Source organism: Aquila chrysaetos, chromosome 10 (genome assembly GCF_900496995.4).
Source record: "Aquila chrysaetos chrysaetos chromosome 10, bAquChr1.4, whole genome shotgun sequence".
NCBI classification, from domain to species: Eukaryota; Metazoa; Chordata; class Aves; order Accipitriformes; family Accipitridae; genus Aquila; species Aquila chrysaetos.
The window spans coordinates 41,628,226-41,644,442 of NC_044013.1; the positions used below are offsets into that span (position 1 = coordinate 41,628,226).

A 16,217-nucleotide genomic window follows, 5' to 3' on the forward strand; every position below is an offset into this window, starting at 1 on the left:
TAGAGCAACTAAACTGACCCTCATCTTACCAATTCTAATACTGGTCCTCAATTTCTTGTGCTTTCTGTTATAAAATGGCTAGTAGAAACTGCATGTCATTCACCAAACGGTATTAAAATGTACTCTATCAATAGGTGCACTTACATAGGATAAAAAGGCAACAAAAGACCATTTAATTCTGGTGAGTCAAGCCCAAGACAAACAAACACTTCAGAGCTAGGGAAAAGACCATACCTTAGATGGGTCCATGATGACAGTAGGCACGAAATTTAAGAAGATGTGATTGCAGTCAGTCCGCACATTGGTATTATTAAATGCCACCTCCAACTCATCCATGGCTTCCAAAAGCAATCGCTCTCCCTCATTCTGCAGATACTCAAAGGAGGCTTCCTGCCAGATATTGTCAACAAATAATTTACTTCCTACTCAAAAAACAGAGCCCAGGAATACAGTGTTTGAAAAACTGCAGAAGGACTTGACTGAGAAAAAAGGTTACATTCATTTCAGCAGGATGTGCAACCCTGAAACAGATCCATCACAATCACAGAGCCAGTACTCCCACTGCCTGGATTCACATACCCCGCTGACTTGTGCCCTCATTTAGGTCAGCATAAATCCGAAACTAGACAGGGAAAAACATTATTGCAGTAGTGCAGGAGAAACACAGAGAAACAACTGTTGCCTCAAAATGCAAGGATTTCTGACTATCCACTTGGGCCATAGAAAAATCTCCTTGAAGCATAGGAATACTAGGTCTTCGCAGACACGCTTCTGCAGAACCAATGCTAGCAAAGAGGGCAAACATCCACAGTACGCTATACAGGTAATATGTTTACATGCAGGTTCCTAGAATGACTTACAGTGTTTCATACACTGTCTTGGACAGAGACCTTGCATGGGTGACAAAACTCACCTTGGTAACCAGATCTGAATGCCTTATAATAGCCCTCACGAAGAACCTGTAGTCTGTCACTTCTGTTCCCACTTCAACTTTAGCTGCTCCCAGGTAGAGATGCATTTTGTGATTGGCACATGGAATGGCAGTGAGATCAAAGTTTCGCATTCGGTTCAACTCTAGCTGAAAAGCCAGAGCTGGCTCCAGATGACGGTAAATCCTATCTTCCTCAAACTGGAGGCAGCCGGCATCATACAGGTAGAAAAGGGTGTAAAAGGGGAGGGTTGATTAAGAAACTGAAACACTGAGGATGGGAAGAACTAGACAACGCCCCTCATGAAATTTCATATTGAATTAAAAAACTAAAAATTCAAATGAATCCAACCCAGAATTTTCTCTCTCACGCACAGTCATTAGCACTAAGAGCTCATTGAAATTGTTGAAATACAGAGAGTAGAAGACAAATCACAAGACAGCAAGTTCTCAGGCTCACCCCCTGCAAAACCCTCTTTTTCACAGAAGCCAGAAAGTTTGGTATTGAATTATTGTACTGCTTCCAACACTCCCTTGTTACACTGCAACTAAAATCTGCATAAACAGAAGCTTCAGGTTAGGCTTCCAAATGCAAGAATTTTTATCCCCAAATATCAGAGACTCATCATTGTTATTGACATCAACTGCTGCGTGTGCGGATGACTGGCCTAGCAAGGGAAAAGAAAATACTGCACTAGGTAGTGAAGTTGGGCTGAAGTAGTTCCCACCCTCTTAGACTGGCAAGGAACAGCTACATGAAAGAAGGATAAAGCCAACACTCAGAGAAAAGTATTAAGAATATACAGCCTACCTTATCCCGGGCACGGAACGTGAAGAACTTTGGAAATTCCCTCTGTTTGAAAATAAAAACAATGATGTTAGCCCTCCAAAAGTAAGCCATTTGATCTACCCAGAGAGTGCTCACAGGCCAGACCTGGGATAGCACCACAGCAGAGGTGATGACCGAAGTTGTTACAAGCTACTTTTTCAACATCACAAAAGGTGGCGGAAAATCAAGTTTCACTCAAGAAGGTAACAGAGGTAGTTTAAACCTGTCTTCACTGCTAATGCAACAGAGGCTGCTTGATTGGCTTTTGATTATTATTGTCAATTATTAACAGCCAATAACACAGAACTGTCCAGACAGTAGTGGGAAACTTCTTCTAGTTCTATTATGATTATGATCAATGTGAAAATATTTGGGAGCCATACAATTATATTAACACTCCATTATGTAAGCAGATGTACACAAAACAATTATCTGTATTCCATAGCTCTCTTCATGCAATTACTGCTAGAAATACTCTCTTCCCAAGGAAAACTATGAATTGTAATCAAATAATTTTATCCTTATGTATTCAATAGTACTTTAGAAAAATCCCCCAAATATGATTAGGTTTCTCTGTTATTCTACTGCACAGATAAAATCCCAGCAAATGGTAAGGACTTTACATTTTTGTGGCATATTGCATGCGTCTTAGAAGAGAGAAGGACTAGACAGCATACTTCTACCTATCCCTCCAGTTTCATCTGAGCAAAGCCATCCATTTCTGTGGAATTACACTTTCAATGGGTGGAGGAACTTCTGTGAATGTTTTGCACCAACATGAGAATAGCAGCCATTTATGCTAAAGGTGACCTGAGAGAGCATACACAACTTGTCAGAACTGTCTTACTAACAAAAAAAGAATGTATCCAACCTGGAGCCACTGAATTTCTGAATCACATTTCACTATCAATGAAAGACTTGCAACCCTAGCTTGATTCAAGGTAACAACCAGTGCATGGTGACAGAATATAAGGCTCCACTGAGCAACACAGCTTTTAAGGCTAGAAGTAATCTAGCCTTCCCTACTAGTTAGCTTCCCTACCTCCTATAAAAAACAGTCCCCAGAACTTCACCTGATGACTCTCAGTTGAGCAAAATAATTTGTGTTTGCCTGGAGTGAGTTTTCCAGACTAGCCAGTGGTACAAGAAATCCTGCCTGAAAATTCAGGCAGTGGGCATATTAGATGAGCCTATGAGCATCAACTATACTCTAAGAAAACAACCACTTCCATGTTTCCTCACTTCTCTTCCAAATCCCTCCTACCTGTCCGCCTCTGCACGCTGCCAATTTCTCCTAACATCATCCATGCTCATTCTATCACTAATGTAATTGCTTTCAAGGCATTTGACTAGTGTTGTGGGCAAATATAATAATTAGATGTGCACACACACAAAAATTCTCAGTGCTCTGGTACCAAAATCCAAAAGAGTGCTCCATTTCCTAGGCAGAAGAATTATACCCCTGCTGTGTTCTAATCAACCAACCATCATCAAGACAATCAAAATAATTTGCCTAAATTAGCCAATCAAGACACCCTGCAAACCACAGAATGTGAAAAGCTACAACAGAAATCATCATAGTTGATTATTATACTAATAATCATGTTAAAAACCTAATGAGATGAGGAAATTGGAAGCTTGCTGGAGCAACTCTCTATTACCTCAACATGCTGAGAACTAATTATATAGACTGTAATTAAAACAAAAACAAACCCAAGCCCAGGCCCTGGCTAAGTTAATAGTTGGTCCAGTAATAAATGGAGTAGAATAGGAGATAGTAATAAAGACTGACACTCACAAAAGATCCCAGAGGTACTCTACAAACTTTGCAAACAGATGACATACCACGCTGCCTCCTCTGGCTTAGGAACCAGGAGCATCCAACAGTCCATCGCTCTAAATGGCAGCTCAGGGAAAACTTTTTGTGATGACTCCTTTCATTCTTCGACTCCTTTCTGACCACTGACACATGCTACAGTGCTTATTCACAGACTCTTTTTTCATTCCTCAAACACCAATTCAGTTCTCTAAAACTTCCTTTTTTAAATCTAAAGGCTGGACTTTCTCGCTTAAGGTGCCAACACCTCTCCAAAGAGCCCAGATTCCTACATAAGTAGATACACAGGGGATAAAAATCTGGTTTATGCCTTACATTGCCATCTTGAAATGGCCCTCACTGATGCCCAAGCCCTGGGGAAAAAAGTAATTCTTAGCAGTAAGAGCATCAAACATTTCCCACATCACTAAGCCATTAGGCAAAATTTAGCAAGTCACTTCCATTACTCCTCTAAGTTATTTTAAAATCAGTAAGAAGCCTAAAGAAATCACCACACTACATAAGAAACACAAAAAATTAATTGTAGAATTACATTTTAGAATACAAAACAATACTGAAACAAACAAGATCTTTATTAATGTGGCAGTCATGAGTTCAGCGAGGTAACAGGAGAGACTTTAGTGTGTGAATGGCCCCACTGAATGCAAAAGGCCCACTCCTGTATTTGAAGTCAGATGTTTAAATACTTCACTTAGCTCTGACACCAATGTTGGCATTAAATGCCTGACTAAGAACCAAATGAGAAGCCTAGAGTCACTTACGCGTCTCCTGGCCTCAGGTTAAGAATACCACCGTGTTCTAGGCCCTTTTTACTTACATGAAATCTCTGATCCACCTCATAGTTGACCTGTTTCCTGAAGTCCTTACAAACGAAACATACAAACACAGGAAGACAAGAAAAAAAAAGCAGAAGAAAGCTAGCAATTAGGACAAAAATCAAAACCCAATTAATTCAAGAATACAAGAGGTGCCAAGATTGTTTACAATTGTAAATTAATTTTCTTAAGCGAATTCATCAAAACCATCTCAAATTTTAGAGAACAAAAACAGTGAAGAGAGAACTAAATATAGTTAATGCAGCATTTAATTTAGGAAAAAACACATCAAATGTCAATGCTATTATGAGCTAGAAACCAAAGAGTTCTGAGCAGCATGAGAGATATCAAAATACCTTCTGTGCTACAAGGAATGTCAGCCTCCGAATCCCATGTTCAATCAGGACTGATTTCTGTAAAAAGGCAAGGATGGAATCAGCTCACTGGATTAACAGAAAAAGAACACATCAAAAACTTGTCAAAGTCTTCTATGAACTGAAAAAGCCCTACAGATCCTCCCTGCATCTATGCTGTACGTTCCTAGTCCACTTCAGTCTATTCATAGCTAAGATTTCTCATCTGATGATCATCTAGTAGCACACATAAGCAATATATTAAATCTGAAGAGCTAAGTAACCAAATCACAAGAACATAGTATTCCAGCTGAGCCTTGCTAACAAGTACAGCAGAAGAGCCATACACAAGTCTTGCAGGAAATATTCTTGTTCATTTGCCAAAGTAAGTTGGCCTCTTTTTGCAAAGATTACTTTCTGAAGGGAGCACAGTGTAGACATAGTAAGCCCATGGAAAATGATAGAAAAGGAGTTTTAAAGGAACTACCTCAAGGAAGCACATACTTGATTTTGGCACAATATGCACACAGACAACCCAGACCAAAGGACAGATGTGTCAATATTGCAAAGGTGGTAAGTGACAGGTGTTACTTAGTTTTATCAAACAGATGAGAGAATATCCATTCTGGTTGCTTCTTTACCAAATTCCACCAAGCCACATTTCAAATGAGTGCTGCCAGCAGTATATGCCACACCACTGATCTTTTGAGGTGTTAAGATCTCATAATTCCGCTCCTCTTTCTAAAACTTTTTCCTTTCTCCTCTTTTTTCCAATTTAAAAGCAAAGGGGAAGGAAAAAAAAAAAAGAGAGAGAAGAACAAAAAAGAAACAAGAACTCAGCTAGACCAGGAACAAAACAACCGCTTTCGGCACAGACTGAAATGTTTTACTAAGGTTAAGCCCTTTGAAAATGAGCATCAGTGACTATATTCATGGCAAGAGGAAGAAAATAACTTTAATAATGCCATGATTTAAAAAGCAAAAATTGTTATTGCTTTTAAAATTCCACAAGTGGCAGACAATAACAGCATAGCAACAGGATTCTGATTACATCGTAATAATGTGGGTCTCACAGCAAGTCCACAGCTATTACAGAGCGATTAGCCATCAGCACCTGGAGAAACTCCATTTACACTGACTGCCTCAATCTCCTCCACAAGTCATTTGCAAGTATATGATCCTAATTTCTATTAAAAAAACCACACACAACATGCTGGGACTAGAAGATTATTTGGACAATTTGGATCAACCTATTTGATAGTTTAATGTGTTTTGGAATTTTTTTTTTTATTTCTTTCCTTTTATCCCCTCCCATAAAACGCCTGGAGCATGATCAAGCAGATGAAAAGCAGAACTAGTTTTAATTTTTATATTTTATTATTTTCTTTGCTTAAAGAGACAGGAAGCTGCTGAAGTCGCATGGATACCAGCCCCATTTTGGAACCCCTCATTTCTGCAGAATGTGTTTTCTCCTCCCACACTGGGAAGTGAAGTTAGAAACTACTCGCTCAGTCCTCCCATAGTCATTGCAGGTACCACGGATGCAGCAGGGTCCCAGTCAATGCCTGATGGGCTATTCATATCCACAAGTCAGTTGAGGAGTTCTTCACACCAACCAGAAAAGCAAGTGCAGGCAGAAACCAGAGGGCAGAGTGGACACGAGGAGGCTATCCCCAAGCCATGTTGTCTCACAACTGACCACAGGACTAACATTTGGTACTCTAAAGTGTATCCCATATTTATGAAGGAGCAACAGAACATACCAAATCAATTCCACCTTGTGCCAGAAATATCATACTAGGTGGATGCTCCAGCATGCCAACAACAAGGAGAACAAATTTTAATTGCATTAAGACTATCGTGATACAGAAAATATAGGCCATTTTAATGTCATTTTTCATGCCTCTGTTACTTATATAACAACTTTATCACCAGGGAGAGGAATACAGCACCTTTTTTCCGAGCATCTGGAGATAGATACTGAAGATTGACCTGATGCTTTTAAAACCTTAAAGGTCTTTTACCCTGTCAAAAATTAAAGGGAAGAACTCCTGCCCTGATGGGTTAGAATGCATTGCAAAGAGAAACAATGACCTGGAGGCTTCAGAAAGGTACAGCTACATCCAGTCAAAGAAGTGGTAAGGTTTTAGATGGGACAAATTAAGGATGTTGAAAAACAAACAAACAAACAAAAAACTGAGGACCATACTGACTTTTCCCAAAGCAGACAGAACTGTCCCGCACAATCACACAGTTCCAGAGAGAGAATCAAGGCAACTTACCTTGCTTTGTGTGAACTCTCTGAACATGGCTGCCAGGCCATCATCATCAACGTCACTATCTGTTTTAATAGCAACATTAAGAATGTGAATGGGCTCCTCACGGGCAGCCTGCAATTTAAAGAAAATATTCCCCATAAATAAATAGTTAACAACTTAACACCCGTGAGTTCTCAAAAGAGGCTCCCTAAATACAACTCTAAAATACAGATGCCCTAGGGAAAAATGACCTCAGCAAATCATGCCATAAGCCAAGGAAAACTATGAGGGAATTCTTGACCAAGCAGCCTCACAAATTTGCAATTTCACTGAAGTAAGAGTTAATGTCCACAAATAGCAAACACAAGCCTCATTTGGAGAATCCAATTCTGACGGTCACATCTGACTTGGCTAACTCTAGTGTGCTTCATTTGGATGCACAATGAATGCAGGGTCAGGTCCTCTCTTTACAAGATGCAGTACAGGCAGGACATTAGAGGACTTTGGCATCAAGAAAGGTAATGAAATTAAGCAAATTCGAAGTGTAGGAGCAAAACAATGTGGTTTCATATCTACAACAAAATGAAATAATGTGGAAGCATCAATTACATTAGAGCTCTGAGAAATAACAAATTTAGCATTTCAGACCCTGCAGTTAACTGTGAAAAACTGTGTATGAACAGGAAATTATCCTTGGTGAGATGAGGGGGAGGTAAAGAGAGAGATCTGAGGACATTAAGGTTGACGGTAATATTCTGGAACAAGGCTACAGTACTTACACACATCAAGATCAATGGATCAGTTTAAAACCAAACCCTATTCTGGACACAGACTGTATTCCAACAGAGCTTCCTGCTGTTGGGTGGCAGGACAGAGCAGTGGAGCAGCTACCTGTGTCTCTAAGGGAAACTGGTCTTCTATCACTAAGGATTATAAACCATCTGCTTCCTCTGCACCTGCTCTCCACATCAATGCAAAAACAGTTCTAAGAGGTTGAACAGCGAGAAGAATCAGGATGTAATGTGACTAGGAAGGGAGTAAGACAGAAAATAAGGCAAGTCAGACTTAAGGTAAAGGCAGTTGAATATGCAGTTCAACACCCCAATGCACGGAGAAGGTCTGGAAACTTAATCATGGGTCTAAACTCTCAGTTACGCTGCTGTGGATCCAGTAATTCTGCTGATGTTAAAAGCTACAAACTAAATTTACATGGAGAGTAAGAGACTTAACTGTAGCTCTAGAACAGAGTCAGAAAATGGCCACCTACTTGGAATCACCTGCTGTGAAACAAGCAAACAAATCACATACATAAATACATAAAGCTCTTAACTCCTGCTTCCAGCACTCGAACTAGTGAAAAGTATCTTGCCTGCAGTCACTGCGGCATTCTGCACGCCTTCTATTTCCAACCTGAGAGCAATCTCAAGAGAAAAAACTACCGTACCTTATCTTCATCATACAAGGAAGCATGGCCAGCTTCAGGGAAGGTTGGGCTCTGGGGAGGAGAGTCGCAGAAGCAACCCATCACTTCATCAAATATTCTGAAATACACCAGAGAAGTATTAGTTATCAACACACTGCTGCTAGCCCACTGAAAGCACATAGCACTAAAATCCACAAATCTTGTTGCTAAGGAGGGGAGGGAGACAAAAGGAGTCCTTCCCTTTGCAGGACTGAAACTCAAAAGATGAAGAGGCAATACCTCCTCCACCCCTCAAACCAAAGCAGACCCTGGATCTTCTAACATTTGTCAGGGATCTTATGGTTGCAGGCCCTCAGGACTGCTATGGGCTCTGCTGGGGTTTTTTTGCCTACCCCTCGAAGTTTGAAAGCATAAAGAACACATCCTCCCACATATACATGCGTGAAGAAGAGCGTTAAAAGAAATCAGCACATTTGCAAATGAGCTCCAATCAGCAGAAATTCAAGATGCTGATCCTTCTGGCTGCAAACTGCTCTTACAGCAGTCTGAAACTTTCAGTTATCTCAAGGAGACAGACAAGGGGATCCAAACAAACTATCACCTGAAACTCAGCAAACAAGCTCAGGACCAGTTTAAACCCGACTCTAGACAAGGCAAAGATTTTGTCCAGTTCCATTTGGGCCCACCTAGGAAGCTGGCAACACAAACAACCATCACCCTTCCCCACATACCTGACAAAATCTTCAAATGTGCGGAAGGAGACCATTCCACCCATCCGCTGGCACGGTGGAGTGAATGAATTGTCTAGCAGTACATCACTCACGCTAGCTACATGGACCATCCCGTAGTGATTGAGGTTGGAAGAGAAGGACATTCTAAACGGCAATTCAATAAGATCACAGTTAGTAGGGACAAGGGAGAAAAGAATATCACTGGAAAAAGATTTGTGCATGTGTGTATGCTTTGACCACTTGAAGCGTGGCTGTTTATCCAATATAACTGTTGCATGATTTGTTAGATTCTTCAGCACACTGGACCTGCTGTGCTGTCTTCTCCAAAGTCCCTGCAATGCTGGCATGCCTCTGGTGCCATTAATGCCCTTACCTGGACGTTGTCCCAATGTACAGGAACAGTTAAAAGAGTTAGGAAATAATGTTATAACCCTTTGAAACAAGTATTTCTTAAGGAGTTTCTTGAGATGGATGACAGGTGAATTATGACTATGCAAAGCTGAACGTATTTTTCCTCCTGTATGTATGTTTTGCTTTACAGGTGGAATACTGAGATAAACAACAACAATTCTAAGCTTTGACACTTTAAAGACTTAGTAAATTTTTACAAATTAAGTTGAAGTGTACCAAGCTATATTATCTTATTGCTGCCACAATTTTTCTGGTCATACTACAATTTATGGTCCTCAAATGCAGTGTGGTACAGTGACCTCTCTAAAATCCTATACTGGAAATGGGGTTTTCTATAGTCTTACGCTAGTATTCCCACCCTAAATAAAGTCTTATTACAGTGCCTTCCACCTTAACTGCTGACCAAATTAATGTGCTCCTCCATCTAATTTAATCCATACTTTAAAAACATTGCAACTCCCCCTACTCATTTATTTTGCTCAGTTTTGATTGCTAAAAGGTGGCAGCTGCTAAATACAAGCAGTTGGCCACAGAACACATCTATCTTAAGGGGCAAGGAAGGCAGAGCTCCAGATACTTAGTATTGTCATACTTACTGACATGCCTGATGTCTGCTGTTCAGTCACTGAGATACACTGCAGTACACACATCACTCACACAGGACCAATTCCTTATTTAAGTGAGGAGGACTGGAACAGATTTACAGAAGCTCAGAGGAAGGCACTGAGTAAGAGACTTCTATTTAAAGCAGGAGCACCGTTCACTAAAGGTCAGCATTCCTTCCTGGCAGAGGGCAAGATCCTGACTATGTTAAAGTATCACTGAGTTCTCATACAGTTCAACTGCTATGGCAGCACACACCTGCTGTGAAATAGTTTGTGTAATTTGGGGGTTTGGGCTATTATTATTATGTTTTTTTGAAGACCCACAATGTTATGGTCAAGACTAGCAGAGGAAGTTTCTCACACAGTGAACAAAAAGCATACAACTACCTACACATCCTTTCCCTAGCTACTAGAATTGGGTTTTGCCTTCTCTGCAATAATTATTTCTGCTTTCTGAACTGTGCTACAGAGTCATCTTAATTCACTGAGGGCCCTACTTCAAAAGTTCCCTGCAACACGGTGAGACCTTCAAGCTTGCTCTGAAGAAACAGAAATACCGAGCTGGCACACGGCAGTGCTCTGCGACACAGGAACAGTGCACTCTTACTTGCTTCACTCTCCCCAGGGCTTAGGAAGACATTAACAAAGTTAAGTTTCTGTCCTACCCAACTGGTGCCACAACAGGAGGCAGAAGGCAATGGGAAAAAAAATCAGGGCGCCGATTCAGCACAGCATGTGCTTGACTTACACTTGTAAAGTCAAAAAGATGCTCAACTGCCGTGCTGGATCAGACGCCAGTGGCACAGCAGGCAAACCAGGAGCCCAGCCATGCTGGCTATGGCACTGCTGCCAGCCACACAGATTCAGGACCAAACTGTGGACTGCTGACACTGCTACTTACCAGCTTTACTAAGATTTCTTCCTCTCCACGTACAGAAAACCATTGTGATATGGTCCTAAGTATACTGTTAACAAGTCTAAAGTATCATCAGTTTGATTAATAGCTCTCCATGTTTAAAGTCACTCTATGTTTCCATAATTTATCTCTGATTAAGAGCCATGAGACTTTCAAGCCCATTTTTACTATTTTTCCCTAAATAGGCTTGTAAGCAGTAATAAATAATAGGTATTCACGTTTTGAAAGAGAAACATTTTTCAGGACATGCCTTGGTGTACATTTCTTACAACTAATACGAAAAATACCACAGAACAGTAACTAAACAAAAAGACAGCAGACATTTTTCATGTATTATTTAAAACAAGAAATACTTTTCAACTGAGACATGGGAGGAGAAATTAGCATCCAAAACACAACAAAACATGCTGTCAGCTGTTTGAGATGTAGATTCATCTATGGTGTGAGGGAGGTGGAACAGCCTCGACAAATTCTAAGCTAGTTGCAAGAAACCAGAGTAGCAACAGGTATGCTATTGGCTAGGAATAACTGCCTGTTTAACTGTGACACCCTACCAGAGGGTCAACAGCTGGGAATCCAGTTCCAAAAAAGAGACCCTAGAAACAGCATTCTGCTAGAAGTTTGCTGTGTACCATACTGCAGATGAGCTGAGTCACCTGGCAAATTTAATTTTAAAGATTGCTGCATGCAAAGCTTTTTTAAAGGGTAAAGAAAAGCTGAAAACATGTTTTAGACAAAGGGAGAGGAAAAGGCAAGGAAAAAGAGGAGTTATGTTTGAGAGCTTCCCAAGTAAAGATAAGGGCACTAAAACAAAACATGTTAAAACAATAAGTATTAGGCTACTTCTTTCTAGTCTATCTTTTCAAATTTTAAAAGATGACAAGTACCATACCTGTTTAGCGTGGGGATGTTCCCTCTGTAATCAAACAACCACAGTTAGTTACAGATTGGTTAGTGAAAGCCATAATAAAGAACTATCATCAAGCTGATACACAGACCAGCAACACGTTTACAATTTACTAAACCAAAATTTGTCAACCATCAGGTATCAGGCAGAATTCAATTTCATTGACCCTGAGAAGGCACCCACCACCTGACTTCGCTTGCCATGGCTGCCATGGGAATGAGCACAGACCATGCACATAACATGCAAATAATATACCCCAGGAAAACACATTGTATTTGCAAGGTACCCTGCATTTCTATAGCATCTTTTATCACACCCACTTCGAGCCCTTTGCATACACCAAGTGAGCTTTACAAGCAAGACCAGAGGGGGGAGTTTGCACTCCCCGACAGAAGGGCAAACAGCACAGATGCAAAAAGTGACCGCATCACACAGGAAGATTGCAACAGGTTCAGGAAAACAAGGCAAATCCTCATTGCCAAACCTCTATGCTAAGCAGCGGTCCATGCCCTGGCTCCCACAACAATGCAGTAATAAAGCAAACACACACATAAACACCATGTAATACTTTGCATTTTCAGCATTCAAGGCCTTGAATACCAAAAAAGAACAAGCAGAACTTAAGGCTAATTTTAGGAAAACTTTACAGTTCCTTTTACAACATCAGCCCAACTCTTCACATATTTGCATGCAGACTAGGGCTTAGTGATGCACGTAAGACAGAAGGCAGTTGAGGGGCACATTTTCAAACCAGCATAACAGCAGCACAGTCTGGCCCATGCTAGCTACATTCACAAAAGCATAAGGTGGCATACTGCTCCATGCAAGACATAAAAATTGCTGTGATCTGACATTCAAAACAGTAAAGATTAAATTGAAAAAAAAGTTACATGCACACGTCAGGCTTGTGCAAAGAGATTAGCAAACATGAGAAGATTGAAAGCAAAGCTTCAGGGAGCATGTAACTGGACATTCACCCTCCCCTTCCCTGCAGAAACCTGTAGGAGATCAAACCACAGACTTTCTTAACATCCTTGACCATAAACAAGACCCCAAGTTATGGGGCATGACGTTTTGGTACTTAATAACCAGTGTGTTTCCATGGTTACACTGCTAAATACACTGATTGCACCTGGTCCTGTTCTCAAACTGGTTTTGTCACAGCACAGTCATATTCACTACAAGGTTGTATGTTTGGTGCATTACTGGTAGAGGCACGAAAAGTTCCCATGATGTCCTTAAGCCATACAGGAGAAAGCACAAAATGGCCTAGAGACATACCTGTTCAATGGTAAATAACACAAGTATTTAATTTCATTTGGAGACAGTGGGGAATGACATTGTGCTGTAGAGCCTGTGGTTAGGACCAAAAGGGCCATGAGGCCTCAGGGGGTTGAGACTATTTTTTCAGCTTGGCAAATGGTGGGAAAGCTGCATGCGATCTACTTCAGTTGAAAAAAACAGTCTGGAGAGGACTGGCAGTTCCTCCACCTGATATGCTTGTGTAGCAGTCCCTGGAATGTTTTCAGAAAACATACAGAAAAAAATCCAGCATAACAAATGTTCCTTTCCGTCTCAAAAAGGGCAACCTGTTGCCTTGCTCCAGGAACTGTTCTCCAGCCACTCATTATGGAGCTGAAGAGACTATGGCAAGAATCGCAATGAGGAAAACAGAAGACCCAGTGGCTGGAGATGTCAGAAAAGAATGGAGAAATAGTCTTCAAGCTGCACACTATGGGGCTGGCTTTATATCTACAGATCATCATAGCTGTGGAGGGCTTTTCGTAACAGGAGCTGCATTGTCACTTGTCACTGAGTCGCACTAAGAGGTAAAGGTTTGACATTTGCAGTACCATCAGGCCTTGTGAAAAGGCACTACAGTCCACTGAGCTACACCTCTGCAGCTCTGACAAATAAAACACCAGCTGCAAGCCGGCCTTACTTGGCCTTGTGGCAACATCAGTGCCAACGAGCAGCACCACGGTTCTGGGAGCCGAATAAAGGCACAGCTGATGGAGCGCACGCCGACAGCGTTCTCCACAGCCAACTCCACATAGCTGATCACAGGATCAGAAACCTCACCACACCAGCCCCAGCCCTTCTCCCCATCTCTTCCGAACTTTTAAAAAGGCCCTTCTTGACCAGGGAAGCTGATCTCCCTAGGAATCTGCTCCATACCAATGCAAGCTCTACTGCTACAATTACTCCTTCTGCTCAAGCAGACAAAAATCCCCTTAGCTCGCCCCTGCACCTCCTGGTTGAATCCCAACTTGTTTCCCTTTGCCCCTCCCTTCCTTTCTTTTTTTTTTTTTAAAACAAGAGCACTCCCCTATGAAAATGATGGCAATGCATGCAAAGCGCCACTAGTTATATCAAGCTGTGATTGAGTGCCAGCGCAGGGCAAAGCTTTTGAAATCAGGCAGCAAAGCGGAATCAGCAGAGGTCGGCTGAATAACCCACTTGTAGTTATTAACAGCAGTACCACAGGAGAAAGAGCAATTCCACTGGCTGTGACCAGTGGCATTCCTCTTATGTTTCTTCATTTCTGTAGAAGAATCTAAACAGAAGGCTGTGAAACATGCCTCAAACCATACATTTTGATTGGGTTTTTCCTCTCCCTCTTTCTTTCCTTATTCTTCTGCTCCCTCTGTGATTCAGCCAAGCTGAATCTGCTACTGAAGTCCAATTTGCATAAAATTATCATCGTTCCATTCAGTTTGCTGCCCCTTCAACAGCCCCTTCTTTGCTCAGTTGGAAGATTTTGCCCTTTCTGAAACAGGCAAGCCAAGGGAACTGCAACACATTACTGCTGCCTGCTGTCTAATTAACATCAAACCCTCAGCACGAAACTGCAGGGATTTACAGGTGTCCTGGAATCATTTTCCCCTCCTCCCTCCAGATATCAGCCAGTCTCTCGCAACAAGGAGGGGACCTCAGGCTACCTAATGATACACTACGAGTTATACACTCAGGTCTCCAGGCTCGTACGGTTAAGGGTCCAAAGCAGCACAGCTGATTCAATACTGGCAATCCAAAGACTGATTCAAGAGGCTGTTTTAGCAACTACTTTAGTCCACAAAAAAAGCTTCCATTTTGCCAGAAATTCAAATCTTATGAGTATATCGTTGTAAAATGATAGTAGGAAGAAACCTACAGACACTGCTCTACGTGTAAGCAAGTTTTGGTTTCTTATTCTTCCGTAAAAAGCACTGTTTGGAAACAGCATTATTTAATTTGGCTTTCAGCCTTCAAAATGGTTTCTACCTGTAAGCTAAGGAAGAGGCTGACAAAAAAGAACAAACAAAATATTCCATAGATGATAAAACATCAAGAGACAGCAAAGGAGAGATCATGCACCACTCTTAAGCCTTGAAATCAGCAACATCAAAGTCCAAGTAGGGTGTCAACAAACATCCACAAGCACAGGAAGAGGAGATACCAGGCAGAAATAAGCACAAGATAGTTGAGACATTTATATTGATACCCTTGGAAAAACAAAGCAGCTAATGACTAGACCTGAACTCCACCCTTGGAAGCATCACGGACAGCAGGATGCAGTCCCAAGAATGAATTCAACCTAGACAAGTCGAAGTAAGGCATTTGCCTGTATGTCCATGTTTGCCGAGTTGTGTGCATTCCCAACTCCAAATGCAATTGGGATTAGGTGGTATCAGGCGTCTTGTTTATCAAGTTTCAAAAGTGGAACTTGCTTTAAAGCTAATTAAGCCAACTATCAAAACTTGAAGTCTTAATCTGCAGTGCTAACACCTTCCTTCATTTCCACCTTCCAACGGTACATACCGACTCAAGATTCCTCAGGACGTCTGAAGGCCAAGTGTGGCAGTTAGGGGTGGCACGTGGGACAAAAGGAAGGCGTGGGCTCAATGCACAGATGGATTGGGAAGGAGTGGCTAAGGCATCAGAGTGAGCAAAACAGGCTGGGTTACACTTCAATTTCCTTTGGGGCTCAACATATTCAGAAGGCAGAGCCCTGTGGTATCATTGCCATACCCCCAAATAAAGATACATCCAGCATCTCTAAGTCACCCTTGTCAGCAATTGTCTTAGCATCTGACAGAGGGAACACATTTATTTACCTCACCTCTGAGGAAAACAGAGGGATCTGTTCTGTGGGAACACATTTACCTCCGAGTCCTTCCCTTCTGATCCTCCAGCACATCTGCTACTGGGGAAGGAAAGATCC

General features: G+C 41.5%; 1 protein-coding gene across 9 annotated transcripts in view; it reads right to left on the minus strand.

Annotated features, from left to right (window-relative positions):
- ACACA (acetyl-CoA carboxylase alpha) overlaps positions 1-16,217 on the minus strand; it is a 140,991-nt gene that overhangs the window by 69,342 nt on the left and 55,432 nt on the right. For 6 of the 9 annotated variants that reach the window (XM_041126817.1, XM_041126820.1, XM_041126816.1 and 3 more), the window contains 9 exons: positions 11,999-12,022; positions 9,175-9,318; positions 8,465-8,561; positions 7,045-7,152; positions 4,766-4,822; positions 4,412-4,456; positions 1,740-1,781; positions 914-1,129; positions 235-390 (listed from right to left, as the gene is read on the minus strand). In XM_041126817.1, coding sequence (XP_040982751.1) covers positions 235-390; positions 914-1,129; positions 1,740-1,781; positions 4,412-4,456; positions 4,766-4,822; positions 7,045-7,152; positions 8,465-8,561; positions 9,175-9,318; positions 11,999-12,022 — 889 coding nt within the window. The remainder of the gene's footprint in view (positions 1-234; positions 391-913; positions 1,130-1,739; positions 1,782-4,411; positions 4,457-4,765; positions 4,823-7,044; positions 7,153-8,464; positions 8,562-9,174; positions 9,319-11,998; positions 12,023-16,217) is intronic. The other 3 variants (XM_041126815.1, XM_030028207.2, XM_030028210.1) reach the window with 3 other exon arrangements.